This window comes from Rosa chinensis, chromosome 2, assembly GCF_002994745.2.
Source record: "Rosa chinensis cultivar Old Blush chromosome 2, RchiOBHm-V2, whole genome shotgun sequence".
Taxonomy (NCBI): domain Eukaryota; kingdom Viridiplantae; phylum Streptophyta; class Magnoliopsida; order Rosales; family Rosaceae; genus Rosa; species Rosa chinensis.
In genome coordinates, this window is record NC_037089.1 from 81,962,014 (window position 1) to 81,979,572 (window position 17,559).

The following is a 17,559-nucleotide window of genomic DNA, read 5'->3' on the forward strand; positions in this document are numbered from 1 at the left end:
AATTGACAACAATGTTGCATAAAGATCTTTATGTACGTTTTTGGTACATTTTTAAAGTTCAGAGGATCCTCTATCAAAATGTTATGTTGATTTATTTTCAGTGTACTTGCCATTAGATCAACGAGTCCTTTATTTGGTTCTCTGAATTAGGTTTGTATTAATTTGCGCAATACAAGTAAGCAAAAGCAGAATGGTTAAACTTTAACAATTTGACATAGATTCCAAAGGCATTACATTATGTATATAAAAGTTGACAGGTGGATTAAGTAGTAGTATTAACATTTCTTGTGAGAGCTTAATACAGCCAAAACTGTAATTATTTGCTTTCACAATAATCCCAAATTAAGCATATGCATATATGCATGTCAAGCATCTTATTACAATTTTGGTCTGGTAGTACTCGTTCTGGTTATGAAAATCATTGCATAAGCAACCAAAATCTGCTTTGGCAATACCGCGCATTAATCCTATACCATGAAAATTAAAACTTCTACTAATTAAAGACAATTGCAGTTTTCTTAGAAGATTGGAGAATCATCATGAGAGGGAGAAGAATTCACCAAATTCAGAATACTGTTCCAGTAATTCTTGTTATCTTCATAATAGTCACTCCCGGCACTACCACCGTTTTCTGAATCACCACCGCCTCCATCCGACATACTCTGATCACGATCAACGGAGTTATTAAGCAAGAGGTTGGTAAACCCTTCTTGATCCGCCACCTCATCAACGCTGCCAATTCCCCGATCATGATGAACTTGTTCATTATTACTTGTCCATGTGACATTATCATGAAGGCCAAAGTGGGTTGATGATGACGGCACGTTCCCAAACCCTAGTTTCCAATCTTGTACTTGTACGTCCCCTTCTTCTTTGGCGTTAATTGCAGCCGTCTGATCTTGATGATCACCTGAAGAAGCACCGGAACAACCCACAAACTCAATCATAGACGACGGCATAATCCCAGGTACCACATTCTCAGAGTTGTAAGTGGTGAGTGTAGATGTTGGAGACTCAAGACTTTGACCCTTCATGAAAAGCAACTGATGAGCTGATGAGGATGAAGTTGAAGCAGCAGCCGCCGCAGCGGCCGCAGCTGCTGAGGTCAGCTGATTGATGAGGGAGTTGTGCGACCGGAGCTTTGATTCCCTAACGAGCCGGGCTTCGGCTTCAAGCCTGGCGCTTTCCCACTGAGCCATGTGGCTGAGATTGGCGGCGTTCTTGGACTGACCGTCGTGAGTGGAGAGCAGGGCGTCGTTTTTCGGCTTGTGGGTAACCGGATCGATTCCCATTTTGGCTAAGCGCTTCTTGAGATGTGTGTTCCAGTAGTTCTTTATCTCATTGTCTGTTCTCTTCGGCAAGTGAGTTGCTATCGCCGACCACCTAAATTATACAAGACAAGAAACGTCTTAGTAATTGGAGACCACAAAACTAATGGAAACACCGAGCTGCATATATCATCGATCTCTACAAGAATATATTAAGTAAGAACAAGTTATTCGCAATCCGGAAATGTCATGTTTATGTTTCATACGACTAGAGTGTGTTAAGATTTTTTAGGAATTTCAGTAACAATTATCATAATAATTCAAAGGTTGAAGAGATACATTTTGAAGATCCGGGGCTTCTTTTAAAGATGAACAATAAATAAACTCGGAGATGTGTCAGGAAAAACAGTAAATAATGATAAGTCAAGTCATAGGTCAAAATGAAAATTTTGCAAATGTACACAGGTGAAGGGTTAGATAGTGGGTGGTTGAAAAGTAAATGCGAGAAGTCATTACACATTCAAAGCTCTCTTCCTGTTGTATAGTAGCTACATGAAAATCATATATGGTATTTAATTTGCAGTCCTCCAGATCAAAACAATGAAGTGATTTTGAAAATGAAGAAAATAGATAGGTAGCTAGATGATGAAGTACTTGTCAAAATACACAACTTCTGCATCTGAAGGAATAATCAAAGAATTAATGTCGTCAAATTTCTTCCATCTCTATTTTGATGATGCAGAGAAAACTAAGACTGATCAGTAAGAAGAAAATAAGCCTGATCTACATTATGAAACAAGATTATCTAATACTCAGAAGTGTACTAGAGATTTATTAGTTTGGATTTACCTGTTGCCTAAGAGGGCATGGAGTTGAATAATGGTCTGCTCTTCTTGCAAACTAAATTTTCCCCTCTTGATGTCTGGTCTCAGATAATTAGTCCATCTCAGTCTACAGCTCTTTCCACATCTCTGAAGCCCTATACAATGAAATTAATAAAGTTATACTCAGAACTAAAGTAAAAAATAAGAACAAGTACTAGTAGTAGTGCTGAAAATCACCAGCTTTGATTGGGAGGGCTCTCCAACTTCCATGGCCATGTTCTTCGATATAAGCCAAGAGCTTCTGGTCTTCTTCTGGAGTCCACGGACCTTTCTTTAACCCGACTTTGTCACAGCACGGTGACCGACCCATTTTGACTTCGGATAGATTCAATTACTCGAATCAATACTTAGCAGAGTGAGAATTAAGTGAGGGAAGCAGGTAGTGCTCGTGGATCTTTATATGAAGGTTGAAAGAGAAGGCATCATGATGTCTATGGTTTGCAAATTAAACCAAAGAAATGGGCAGAGGGATGAGAAAGAAAGGTCAGCGACATGAATGGGATAAACAAATTAATTTCTGGGCAGAGAGAGGGTCTATATGTACAAGTCCTAATGACAGAACTACCCTCGGTTCTTGCCCTAGTTACCCTTTCACTTCTTACTCTCTGTAAACTCTATGGTTTTCATGGTCTTTTCCCGTAAAGGTCGAGGACAGAGGACTGGATTTCTTGGCAGACATTACCAAGAATAATTGCATATATAGGATCACCCCTCCTCGTTTCCAAGATATTTGTTTTTTGTTTTTTGTTTTTCCTCTTTCTTTCTCCTCATATTTATTATTATCTTTGAAATTTAGAAATGAAAACTCTCATTTCCTGCAGTTTCAGTGTGCAGTAGACTCATCATTTAAGAAGGGAATAGCAGTACTCCACCCCCCTACATTATTGAACCCCCTCTTCAATTCAAACTTAAATATTCATTCTCTTCACTCATTTATTTCTCTTGGTGTTTCTCAAAATTATCGATGGATCATGAAATGGTAATTATTTGGTGGTATATTGGGCACATAATTGCTTTGACAATTTGATTCTACTGAATTATTTGACATGCTTATATGAAAAATTAATAAATTTTATTTGAAATAATAAGCTATCTTTCCGTCGTGTCACCGCTGTGTGACTTATGTCAAAGCAAATAGATGCGTCAGTAGAGCGCTCTTTGCTAGTTGGTGCTTAGTTGAATACAGTTGTTTAATAGAGACTCATGACAGTATTTCAGGATATTCTCTAGGTGCATATTGTAATCAGGGGTTTTGGTTCATTGTCCCCTCCCCCTTATATTCGACAGTTTCATTAATGAAGGCTTGAGGGCAGCCGCACCACCCTTTTTTCAAAAAAATAATCTAGAAAACTTTTTTGTATTTTTATCTTAATATGGGAAAAAACATTTGAATGAATAGAATACCGCTTGTGTAAGAAAGTTTCTATTGGGACCTCTTAATTTATTCAATAGACCTCCCTCAATTTTTAATTAGTCAATGACATATGTATTCTTATACAAAAAGACTGTTAAAGACAACAAACTAATAAGGAAAATATTTTTTTCTCTGCAAAGATTTATAATAATGGAAACACATTTACAGTACTTTAATTATTTATTTCCGTTTTAGTTCTCATTTCATATTTCTTATTTTCTTTGTTTATAAAAGCTTTTTAAAAAGAAAAAATAAAGAGAAAATGCATTCAAAATTACTTGGCAAATTATATTAAAATAAAACTATGATACAAAGGTCTTTCTCTTGAGGATCAAGAAATGGGGGATAGAGAGTCCTCAAGTAAACTAATCAAATAAGTTTGTGAAGCGGCATATAAGACAAAAATAAATAATAAAGGAAGAGCGTGAACAAATTTAATATTGCAACCTATCTAAATTCCAGGATGCAACCATAAACCATAAAAACTAGGCTTTGAAAATCCATAATTAAGCATGAAATAGTAGGCTCGAAAAACCCATTATAAATTTATGTTAGTTAGTTACTTAGTTACACTATCTTTTTCAATAATTATCTCTTCTTCTTTTTTAACAATGTCAAGTTTATTTTGTGGTAAATAAATAATTATGGGAGCACTAACTCATCTTTAATGCTCCCAAAAATTTTCTTTTATGAGTAAGGTTAAGTTAGGTATATGAAAGAGGTTTACTTAGCAAATTTTACTTTTTAAAAAGCAAATAGGAGGTGTAAAGATATGAGAGATCAAATGAGCAAATACGGAGGTCCTAATAGAAAAAATCATTGTATAAATATGTAATGTATTGTTAGTATAAAATATTTTTCTTCGTATAAAAAGGTAGACAAGATAAGAAATAAATGAAGAGTTAGGAAGAATTTGTTCCTAATAATATGTCCAAAAGATTATCAGCACTGCCATCGAAATAACCAGACTTAGTATGAATTAAATCTATGTGGAGCTGTGGACCATATATCAAATTAATGACAGTTGTATATTTCTATTTAACAGGCTCATCTTTTTCCACTTCTTTTGTTTTTCAAAAGATGAGCAAATTTTATTACTCTTAACTTTGTAAGGAACAATGAAAATTCCCATTGGACCAAACCCAGATTGTACAAGAAAGTATATGCGTCAATATATGGAAATTATTCTATCAATATACACTATCCCTGCAACAGTTCATTAATAAAAGTCGAATTCAGATCGAGATGATCGATCTGAGTAACTTTTGCTAGCTAGCTACATATATATAGAGCCACAATAACTTCCACAACAAGATCATTGGCCGCCTCTAGGTTGTAATTATTCCTATGCAAAATTAACACTCTGCTGATTCAAAAGGATCTCCCCCAATATCTGCTTTAGGGTTTCAAACACAAAAAGAGGTAAAGATTTAATGTAAGCACAAACAGATGCCCCAGTGGTCCACATCTGATTTAGTGACCTATAGATAGTGTGATGCATCATCGATCATTAATATATGGTCGTCTCTGCAAGACTTTCATATTAGCAAGCAAAGGATCAATGACCCTTTTTCTCTTTTTCATCTTCTCCAGAAACATCAAATTTACTGTTCTATGATTTCTATCTGCTCGTCGAAGTTATTGGCTGCAGAAATAATTGACTGTAAGAAGTCTCAGTTAATGTCGATCGTATTCAAACCCGTCAAACTCATTTAAGTCGCAGCAGCCTGTAGCATGAAAGTTTGCAAAGTTGGGTGAGATTATAGGCTATTGCCCTTGGAATAACAACATGTTTTACTTCAACAACACCTTTACATACCTTTCGATCCGTTTAACTGATTTCCAGTGTGAAGAAAACTCTCGTCTACTGGATTGTCCCACACTCAAAATACGAAATTTGTAATTATAATACTATTTTAAAGGTCGGAGTTTACTTTTTCAAATAAATTTAAAACACATAACAACATTTGAGGTGAACAACACCGTATGTCAATACCGTAAGAATTGTTATACATGAGAGCTAGGTGCGACAACATCAACATGTCAAAGTGATTTGGCTATATGTTGCCCTAGATAATTGAACATTATATTGAAAATTCATAACCTTGTATAACATAATATAATACTTTGAGTCTCTTAATCTATTCTTAATGTAATTTTTTTCATGTATAAAGCTCAATTCAGCACAATTATGTGAAAGCAAAGCATGTTTAGAATAGAAATTCATACTGACAAAACGTCCACTAGGGTTAGGGTTAGATGCATGGATTCCAACTTTTACAAGTTTTAACCACTTAATAAGTGACTGCTTGATCCATAATTCGATCTATTTGCCTTACTCTTACATAAGGCAGGCCTACTATAAAGTTATCCAATTAAATAATGAAGAGTTAGGTAGCCCATATAATACACAGATAGAAAAAATACCTATAAAATGGATGCTGTTCATGCATGCTGCATAGAGCTCTAGCAGCAGCTTAATTAGTTATAGAGATCCATATATTGGTTATCATATATAGCTCAAAATCAGAAACGGAGTAACGGACCATATAATAAATCAAATTAATTAAGTCTTTGACTAATCCGATATCAGTTCGTTGTAAAGTATTATCATCCACAGCAGTACAGAAATTTCTTCGTACAGATCATATCATCAGAAAAAAGATGGCATTGCTTGCTTGCATAGGTAGAAGCTTATTAATCTTTGTGGTGGGTCTGCGTAGCCATTACTGAACCAGGTCCAAAAGGTTCCCTACCGAAAGAGGAAGATAGGCACTTGATGAAGGTGATTGTGACCTAGCCGCTGCTGCTACAGCTGCATAAAGCATCGCAGTATCACCGGAATTCAGAGCGGTTAGTTTGGTAACTAAGCTTGAAGCGCATGAAGAACAGTATTTATGAAGATGGGCTCTACGCTTTGTGGGGTGAACTTGAATGATTTCGAAGCTTGAAAAGACAAATTAAAAGAAGCCGAGTCATCAAAAAAAAAAATTTAAGAGGCCGCGGGGTCCCCCATTGAAAACTCTCTGAAACACATTTGCGTGTGTGGAGTGGACACTGCAATTTATAAACCAAGAAGGATCGGAAGAAGATGATGAAGATATTGGCCAATGTTAATGGGGACACCATCTTAAATTCTACTTGATCACTGCCAGCTCTAGAGTCTCGTCTATGGTCCAACAAGCTCTTAAAGACCCTCTTAAATGAGTAGCATTACACTTGTTCAAGTAATGCAACTCCACGTGGTTGCTATATGTGTTCGTAAGTGAAATACAAGAGACTGAGAATGAAGATAATTAAATTACACATGTATGGTCCATTCCAACAAGCTAGGGTACGCACGTATGACCTCAAAAACGTCTCATGCATATATGATCTTTGTTCATGTTAATCTTTGGTCCGTTCCAACTTGTGTATTTCATACGAAATAAATTTCTACAAGGTTAATTAACTGTAATCTTGAATAAAGTATGTAATAGAACACTAACGGAGTGAAATGATAAACAACTTAAGAAATGTATCATATACAACTAATAACTTCCGTAAAATTTTTGATTATACAAAATCACATTGGATGCGTCTATTTTCACCCTACTAAATATTTTTTTCACCCTATAACAAAAAAATTTCTTTAAAATCTCAAAATTGTCCTTAACAACAATTATTAACAAAAAACAATAAAAATAAGAAATCAATTTTGTTTTAATTAAAACTTTACCCAACAGACATCCTAATTATGAATTAACATAACAGCTTTCTATTAAAATATATATATATCATCTTAGCTCCTTCATCGCTATCCGGCCAAACAAATAATTAGACGAAATTTTCAAGCTATAGCAACAAGTGAAAAGCATTGTTGGTTAATATTATTTTGTTCTAGTTCATGTGACTCATGTTTGATTCTATGTCATAATAGTTGATGAAGGGAGAAAATAGAGAAGAGAGAAAAAAAAAAAAGAGTAAAAAGAAACTAGAAGGCATGGAGTAGCTAATTTTATTTTTCTTTTTTCTTTTCGATTTCACATTTTCAATGGTAATATCTTTTTTTCTTTTTAAAATTATTTGAGGATGAAATTGAAAATTTAATATGAAAAATTAATTGTAGGGTGAACAAAGCATTTGGTAGGGTGGAAATAGCCTCACCCAATCACATTTTATGTGTTGTTATGAGTACTCTGATCACTTATATGCAATTTAATCAAAGATGTCACTTTCAATCATTAAATGGAGTGTTGATTTTTATAACCAACTGGTACAAGTACTAGCTACGCATTGGCCAATTCGATCATGCCGTCAGCAAAGATATGATAATCGATAAAAAAAAAATCACTATACCATTATCTTTTTTTTTATAATAATAATAATAACTAATTTTCCTTCACACATGTTCTGCATGTATAAGTAATTTTTTTTCGAGAAGTTTTAAATACACATCCCTAATTACTTAATACACACTCCATACTTAATACACCACCAATTTAATTTCTCATTCAAATATTTTACTAAATACACAACCCAAAGTACCTAAAATACCTTTAATCTCAAAAATCATGAAATATCCAACTTTTGGACTATATTAAGGTTACTATTTAATATGATTGGTAGATTCTAGTATATTAATGTTTTGTAAATGACCATATTGATTACTTGTGTTAGTTATTGAGAAATCCATAAAGATTTATTATTGTTCCTTTTAAATAGATGCATATAAATAGGTTTTGTGTTATTTGAGCTCTCATCCACCAAACACCATGTTAATCAACTATAAAATTATGCGTTGAACATTAAACCAAAACTATACCAGTAATTTCTCCATAGTGGTGGAACTAAAAAGTTGTCATCAGAGGGCCAAATAAATTAACAATTACAAAGTTTTTTCACCTTTGATGTTTTATATTAGAAAATAAATTGATTAATCATAACTCTTAGAACAAAACAGGAAATTAACTAAAAAATGGGAGTAAAGTGATATGTTTTAAAAATATTTAATGCCATTATTTTGAAATTCTAAATATTATGGTTTCTAACCTCATTTTTATTTAAGGAAAAATTAAACTAGATAGTATCTAACTTTATTCTTGTATTAAATTAGGGGGCCATGTATAGAAATTTGTTGAGTTTATCTAACTATTTATACATAAATAGAATAATATAAGGAAAATATGACTATTTTTTCTTCTTCTAATGCATAGATGTCTGTTTTGGTCATTTAACCTACTTACAAAATCTAATTTGAAAGATAAAATAATAGGGATGTGTATTAAGTGATTAGGGGTGTGTATTTAAAATTTCGCTTTTTTTTCTTTAGAAAATAAAAAGGAAAAGATACTGGAAGAAAATGGTTATTGCAGAGAGAAATTAGTGGGAGAGAAAAGTGGGCTGTGAGATTTATTTTGTTTATTCTTATTAATAAAAATATAATTTCTAATTGTCTTAATTGCCTTAGTGATTTAATTAAATTTTTATAGGATTTTAATCTTTTAGGGTCATTTTTGTCAAAATTCTTGATTTTGGCTAACAAAACATTTTCTCTTAATAATAGTATAGATAATAATAAGCTACAATAATAGAATTATTTATTAAGCTACATATTTGTATAATAGAGACATTAATGAAGATCCACAAAACAAAATGATGATTCTGGTGCATTAAGGGTGGTTCTATCCGTATCTATCATATTAGCATTTGAACCTCCTACAATACTTTTGTCATTAAACTTTCAATTTAACTCCTTAGTTATTTCTCTTTATACTTCTTATCCTCCACAGTACTTCCACAATAATGAATACAAAAAAGACTAGTCGCCGCCACTCTCTCTCTCCAAACTAGGGTTAGGGTTTGACTGCATTGCTTTCTCTCCTACGTCAATGGCAACAATTGATGCAATGGCAGCCTGCTTGGCCTCCTCCTTAGCTTTGGCTGATGGGAAGAAACCTGTGGACCCGTGTCCATCCAAAGGGTTGAGACAACCCGCAGCCTTCACAGTTGGAAAACTGCTCACGACGCGGGAATATTCGCTTCTATCTTTTCTGGGAATGTTCTGGTCTTCCTAGTGGATCAAAGGCAGACTGAGTGTCGAAGAGATCGGAGAAGATGACAGGGTCTTGTTCACCTTCTCGGACCCATCTGATGTGGATAGAGTGTGGAAAAGAGGACCATAGGGATACAATAGAGCTCCGATAGCCCTAGCGCCCATATGATGGCGTCAGTTCGACAACAGACGTGCCCCTGAAGAAATCATCCTACTGGATGACGCTGCAAGAAGTACCGCTGGTGTTTCGGTGTAAGTGCATCATGCGTCTGATTGGAAGTACGCTGGGCGAGTTCAAAGAATAAGACTTACCTGCTTTCCGGACTCGAGTCCTGCGTATCAGAGTTAAGATTGATTATGAGAAGCCTCTACTCTTTCGTAGGCGTTTCTTGGTCGAAGACGAAGTCCAGATCTTGGTGCAATTCAGGTATGACAAACTTTTTGGTCGTTGCGGAACTTATGGACTAGTCACTCATGTCGGCCTTCCTTGCTCAGGGCCGGAACTGGTTGAAGACAGTGACGCACCGGTGGGGGTGGTGGCACAACCCACTGCTCTGACGGTGCTACGGGGTCATGCAGAACCAAACCCTAATGCTAACAAGACTGTGATTAACAATCAAACCTTGATTTTTAAGGCCCATATACCAAGTAGCATACCGAAAACTCTCCTCCCTTCATCGGTGGTAACCATGCGTCGTCTCCGAAGACAAGTGTAAATCAGGGAACTCAATGAACCAAGGCTCGATGAAAACCCACTTACAGGACAACGTCGAGCTAGGAAAACTGATGAGGTAACAATCTCTCCAAAAAAATTACATTTGAGTCTTGCTATTGGAAAGAAAAATTTGGATGCAGTGAATATGGGGTTGTTGGAGGGACATTCAAGCAACAAGGAACAAACTAAGAGGAAGAGAGGACGCCCCATTGGCAGTGTGAATAATCTACCATATGGAACAGTTGGAAAATGAAAAAATGCACAGAAAGAAGGAGAATCAGAAAAAGCAAAGAGCAAGAAGACCAACCTGATGCTGAGGTTGTTAGCTATTGATGAGCCTGGGACAAGCACTAGCTCTAACCCTAAGGGGAGATAGCAGGTACATACTTAAGACACTCAAATTCAAGACATTCTGAACTTCAAGCCTTCTCAAGTGGGAGTGATTTCTTTATGCTTATCTAAGATGTTTCTAGTTGATATGTATACCACAATTGAGTGCTGGCAGATTAGACTAGATGATTGATTTTGCCTTAGTAAGCGAGATTATTCTTATTTAGTTTGTTGGTTTGCTGTTCAGCGAGCGACCATTTAGATTCCAATGAGTTTAGGTGTGACTTAGATAGGTTATCCGGTCTTATTTCTGGATTTGCTTATGTAAGTTCTGTTAGAGTCTTTCCTGTGTTTATGGCTTTGATTGATTTCTAATAATATCAAATTTCTATTCAAAAAAAAAAAAACAATGAATACAAAGTGAACGCATGTCCATCGTCATTCACCATTTATTACCTTCGAGCACAATAATCACATATTTAAGGCACGTACTAGAAAAGAAAAACAAAACACAAATGGGCATTCTTCATATTAAAAGGCAAAGAACAAATTTTACACCTTGATCAAGCCTAGTTTCTAGATCCAAGGTGAGTTGTCTCAGCAATTGATCAAACTGAAATAATATTTGATCATTGCCCAAAAACAAATACCTTCTTGCTTCTGCAATATTTATTATGAGAAATTAAAAGGCACTCCTGAATTGAGAAAAAAAAAAAAAAGACAAATTAGATCGATTGTTATTCATAGTGACATTTCTAAATTCTTGATGGGATTTTCTTTTGTCTATATTGCTCAACAAAACCCAGTTGCAAGTCTTCCCCATTTGAATATACAAGTTCAAGAAATTTATACGTGCACATAATATTTTCTTAATTAAAATCAGGAGAGATAAATATGGTTTCTCTAAGTAACGTGTCTACTCTAGGTAGGAGGCGAGTTTCTTGCTTGGTCAAATTGTCGCTTCCTCCTAGTGGCAGAGTGAAACTAAGTGTCACTTGATGTATTTTCCAGTGGCAACATGATGGGAAAGCTGTGAGAAAAGAAATTATGCTACGCTGTATTTGAGTTATCTTTCCATTGTGTCACCGCTGGGAAGCAAATAGAACCGTCTGGAGCGCGTTCTTTGCTAGTTGGTGCGTATTTGAATACCATTGTTTAGTAGAGACTTATGTTATTATTTCAGAATGTACTCTAGGTGCCTATTGTAATCAGGGGTTTAGGCTCAATGTCCCCCCATGTATTCGACGGTTTCATTAATCAAGGCTTGAAGGCAGCCGCATCAGCCCTTTATTCAAAAAAAGAAGAAGATGGTTTCTCAATTTAATCATAAACAATATAAAAATATAAATTTTAGGGCTGGCATTTTAGGCCGAGTGGGCCGAACCAGCCGGATTTCGAACCGGGCCATACAGAGATGGGCCGACTTTGTCGGCTTACTAATATTCGACTTGGCTAAGCCATACCGATTAAAGCCTCCGGCTCGGCTACGGTATGACTTTTTTCATACCGTCGGTATACCGTACCGACCTTATATACGTACATACAGCATAATATGCAAAAACATATTGAACTTGGTAAGAGGGAGGGTTCGAACCCCTTACCCCTTACACCAGAACCTTGCTCCCAACCACTGGATTGCAAGCAGCACTCAATATATTATATGCAAAGTTTTATATTTATATGTTAGGCTGTAGAATTAAAACAAAACACCACAGAACCCTCTTCTACTTTTTATCTTCCTCTCTCTCTCTCTTCCTTTTCTAGCCGTCTTCTTCGACTAATCAGTTCATCCTCATCGGAGAACCATTTTTTAATTTCTTCAGTTCTTTTCTCTTCCTCCTCTTTCATCAACTAGGCCTTTCTTCCTCCTCCTCTTCCATCAAGTGTTTTCATCGCCCTCATCTTTCTTGTCTTTCATTCATCTTCTTCCATTTTCTCCAGTTATCCATCATCTCATTCATCTGTATCATCAGATCTACATAACCTCTTTCATCACATTTGCATTTGACTCAAACCAGGTTATTTTCTCTGAATTCTCGCTGACATCGTTAAACCGAAACTCCAACCAAAGCAAGCCGAAATCTCAGTATACCGATTTCTCGGTAACAGATTGCGGCGGTACGGCTGCGGTTTTAGATTTTGGAAAATCGACCAACGTCGGTCGGTAGCCGGTTGAAGGATTTGTTGGTCAGTTTTCAACCCGATCCAGCCCTAATAAATTTGATGTTAGAGCAATTAGATAATCAACAATGGCAAGCAGAAAAAATGCCAAAGATGATGGTTCTCATAGAGAGATAGAAGCGGGAGATGACTATATTATTTTTAGCATAATGAAATTCACACTCTTAATTTGCAATATACCTTTCTTTTCTTTTCTGGTTGAAATTTTACATGAAATGTGGATTGTAAAAATGGAGAGTGTAAATTTCACTCTCCTTATTTTTGTTATTACCTTTTTTTTTCTTTCTTTCATTTGAAGAATAGGGTATAATAGGATTTTAAGATGTTAAAAAATGGGAGGAGATCTAAGTGCCAATATGAGAAGTTTGAATAGAAGTCCTCTTGGAAAAAATAGAAAAAAGAAGCAACTTTCGAGGATCACCTGAATTATAATGGCTTTTGTTGACATTTCTCTCAAAAACAATTAATGGCTTTGTTGTTGGAAAATACCTTAAAACAACATAATTAAAGCACCGGATATATAGCGTAATTTGATTATCAATGATCATTAGCACAAGGTTGTTGAGATAGAGCAATCCTATTAGCATTTGATATGATTGGGGCCTGGTCTATGAAGAAATTTGTTAAGAATTAATAGTTGATGATAAGAACATCGTGAGTGCATGTCTACAAAGAGGTACTCTCAAAATATTATGAGTGTAATAATGTAGGGAATGGTGCTATAACTCCAACCTAACCGGAGACCCGTGCCGCTTTCAAAAAAAAAAGGAATTAATAGTTGATTAGCCAATAACAATTTGTCAATCATTAATTTGATGTAGCCTGCAGCCTGCAGGTTAGTCGTCGGACCCTCTCTCTGGGAATGTGGGCTTGCAGGCCTTGTTCCGACTCGTGTTCATTATTTGGTACGTGTGTATTTTCTGGGCATTTCAAGGCCCACAAGTCTGATTTATTTTATTTTATAATTCCATTGAGCTAACATAATTAGATTTTTGTTCAAGTAAATCCAGAATATGTGTCTGGCCCAAACTCGAGGTTACTTGCTCTAGTTGAAATAAGATTTATATTAGAGATATTCTACGAGAATTTTAGGAGATATCCAATCAATGTACGATTATGTTTCCATGTACAACTCTATCTCTATGCTTGTAATCCTCTATATAAAGAGTCCCCTATTATCAATGAAAGTACGACTCAATTTTCTCCTAATTCAGTTTTCCTTAAGCACGTTATCAGCACGAGCCTTAACCCTAGCCCTAAAATCCAAAACCCTAAAACTCTTCTCACTTAATATGCCGCAAGCCCTGTGCTCGCTGCCTCCGCAGCTTCTACTCGCCCCTGCGCTCGCTGCTCCCCTCGTGCGTGCCGTACATCTGTTGCCCCGCAGCCCTACTCTCGCTTGCTGCCTCCGCAACCACCGCACACAGCTGGCCCACTCTAGCGTCTACCCCCTACAACATCACCGCAGCAGCTCTGCAACATCCCCGCAGCGGCCCCGCAACATCCCCACAGCGGCCTCACTGCCCCTGCAGCTCCGGCGACGCTTGCCTGCTCTCAAGCTCGCTCGCCCGTGATCCCGCGATAAAGAGACCTCGCGACTCCGTGACTTCGCTACCCCGAGACCTAGAGACTTCGCGACCCTGCGACCTCGAGATTCAGCGACACCCGCTACCACGCTGCAATCCTACAAGTCTGCTTGCTTGCACTAGGACTGAAACTAGTCTCCAATCCTACGACAAGGACAAAATACGTTCTGAAATCCTAAGAGGTAATTTTTTTAGATTAAAGTTTCCGTTTTTGAAGTTTTTCATTCATTCCTTTCTCTTCTTTTTCTCGGGGACTTGCAACTTTCCTTCTTCTATCCCCCCCCCCTTTTCTTATTCATAGGGGAGACCAAAAGCCAAACTGTGGGGGTTCGTGCTCACTCCAAGCTTGAAGCTTGTTGAGATATCCAAACTTAGAGTTTGTAGAGAATTTATGATCGACCACTTACGAGACAAGCTAGTGTACTGGTGGGTATGAGATACCCTCATTTACAACTATTTGAACAAACATTTACAAGTATTTGAACCAAAATTACAACATTGAAAACAAAAGTTACCATATTCATTTACACTATTTACATATAGTTAAACAAAAATTACAACATTGACAACGAATTTGTTCAAAAGCTTGTAAAAATGTTGTAAGAGGTGTAATTATCATTATTAGAACTAAGATTACAACATTGACAACGAATTTGTTCAAAAACTTGTAAAATGTCGTAAGAGGTGTAATTACCATTATTAGAACTAAGATTACACAAAGTAGGACTCAAATTACAACTTTGACAACAAAATTCGTTCTCACTTTTGTAAATGTGAGTATGACATACCCACCGCTACACTAGAATTTCTCACCATTTACATCATTGTTTCGATCTAATCCAACCCCTCTTGGAATCGAATTTCTAGGAAGCGAATACGCTCAGAAATTTTATTTGTTTTCGTGGTAGCCTTTTTCGCTCCGAAATTAGCCCTAATTTCTTGTTCTCTTTCAAGATGAGTAACTTGAATAAATTGGACTTTGCTCCATTGGGAACAATTGGCTTTGGATATCACAGGTGGGTTCGTGATGTCCGCCAGCATCTCAAGGCTAATGGAATCCTAGATACAATTCTTGAGCCTAGCCAAGATAAGCTAACTGTTGAGCAAGTTCAAGCTTTGGAAGCAAATAGAGCAACCTTATAGGCAAATAAGGCGAAAGCCATCATCCTAATGACTCGTCATATGGATGATTCGCTCCAGTACGAGTGTATGAATGAAGAAGACCCCAGAAGGCTGTAGGTCTCACTCGAAGAAAGATTTGGCTACGTCCGTGACTCCCTACTTCCTGACCTAGAAGTGAGATGGCATATTTTAAGTCAGTTCTTGACTACAACTCGGAAGCACTTCGCATTAAATCCTTAATGTAATTCTGTGGTAAAGAGATCATAGATGTGATATTGATTTAGAAGACTCTCTCTACCTTCCCCGTCTCTGCATTGATGGTTGTTAAGAACTATCGAATCGATGTTACTGCAGGACGGATCACATGGTTTCATGAGCTCAGTGGAGCTATGAATGCCGCTGAAAAGCATGACAACATCCTTGTGAAGAACTATAATTCAAGATCCGTGGAAACAAAGCATATTCCGAAATCCAATTATAGTCGTGCCCCTAAGAGAGGGCACCAAGAACAAAACCCTAATCTTAGGGATACTTCTGGACATTCTGATCCATATAATCGCTCTACTTGGAAAGGTAACCGCCAAAATAGGAGAACACAAAACAGAAGAGGTAAACATGGAAAGAGAGAGAGAGAGGCAACGCCTCTGGCCATGTTGGTGGCGCCACCAACACTAAGAGCTATCTAAATGACGCTTTCAAAGCGCCTCAATCACTAGAGTCTGAGCAAAGAGATGTATGTTCTCGATGTGGAGTATTTGGTCATTGGGCACACATTTGTAGAGCCCGTGAAGAAATTGTCACCACCTACAAAGCATATTGTGAAGCAAGAGAAGCTCACTATATGGAACAAGAAGATGAAGAAGATGATCTAGAGTGAAGGGTTGAAGACTACAAATCTGGCTGGGATCAATAGGTCACAAATTCTGTTTAAGTCCTTATTTTTCCAAGAGATGTAATAGGCAATTGCCATATACTTTGTAGTAAATGCCAATGGTTTAAGTCTTTCTTCATAGTAGGATCACCCAAAATAAGTGTGATGTCTAGGAAGGTTCTGAGATTAGTGGTACTTAAGCGAGCCTTGCCCCACCGACATCTCTCTACTCACCTGGTCACATTTATTTTGGAATTACCGAAAGAAGTTAGACGACTACCATTGTTTTGGATTAGCTAGCATTTATGATTAGATTTTCTTTGGTCATAGAGATAATGATGTAACTCCGTTGGGTTATGAATAAAATTTCGAGTTCTTTTCATTATGACTCAATTTTGATTCTGAGCATATTACTTTGTGACTACGATGGCTGGGCCATCGGTATTAATTCAAGGACATTGAATAGCCCAAGTTCCACTTGCCAAATGGCACATTGATTACTGTCACAGAAACTCTCTACGCTCTTAGGGAAAATCGTACCCTATAGCCAACGGATTCCATGCGAAAACACATGTAGAGAACCGAAATGAGTTCTTTTACAATACCTCTAATGATTGCGAACAAAGGCTCATCTTAGAGAAGTTTATGTGTCTCTCTAGTGGACTTTATGTCACTATTCGAGCTATTAATCAGATAAAAGTTATGAGAGAAGATCTCTTAGATTTAGACACATATTGGCTTTGTCATGACAGGATAGATCATCCTTGTCATGATATGATAATCCATCTACAAAAGACTTCACACGAACATCCATTCTCTCGAGCCAAATGAAGCATGAATCAAAGGTTGATTCTTAGACTAAGTATGATCGTCACCGCTGCCTCTGGCACCGCCGCCGTCCACCACCAGCCTAGGGCTGACACAATCCCTATCCATGACACCATGGATGGCGTCCATCATGGTGATGGCGCCCCAGGTGATGTTGCAATCACCAACTTGCTTCATATACCATTTCAGATGCTCAGGCCCAACCAAAATCCTTATTGGTTGCTTCTAAAAGCCTCTCGCTCGTTTTACAAAGCCTTTTCCTTAGGGAAATTAGGACTGAGACAGTCTTATGCAAAGGATATAAAAATACTCATTATGTTCTTACA

General features: G+C 36.8%; 1 protein-coding gene across 1 annotated transcript; it reads right to left on the reverse strand.

Annotated features, from left to right (window-relative positions):
* Positions 1–215: 215 nt before the first annotated feature.
* LOC112184446 (transcription factor MYB106) lies at positions 216–2,668 on the reverse strand. The gene is made up of 3 exons (XM_024322708.2): positions 2,330–2,668; positions 2,118–2,247; positions 216–1,383 (listed from the first exon to the last, which is right to left on the reverse strand). The coding sequence occupies exons 1-3, from the start codon at positions 2,460–2,462 to the stop codon at positions 519–521; spliced, it is 1,128 nt and encodes a 375-aa protein (XP_024178476.1). The 5' UTR covers positions 2,463–2,668; the 3' UTR covers positions 216–518.
* Between the last annotated feature and the right edge of the window lie 14,891 nt (positions 2,669–17,559).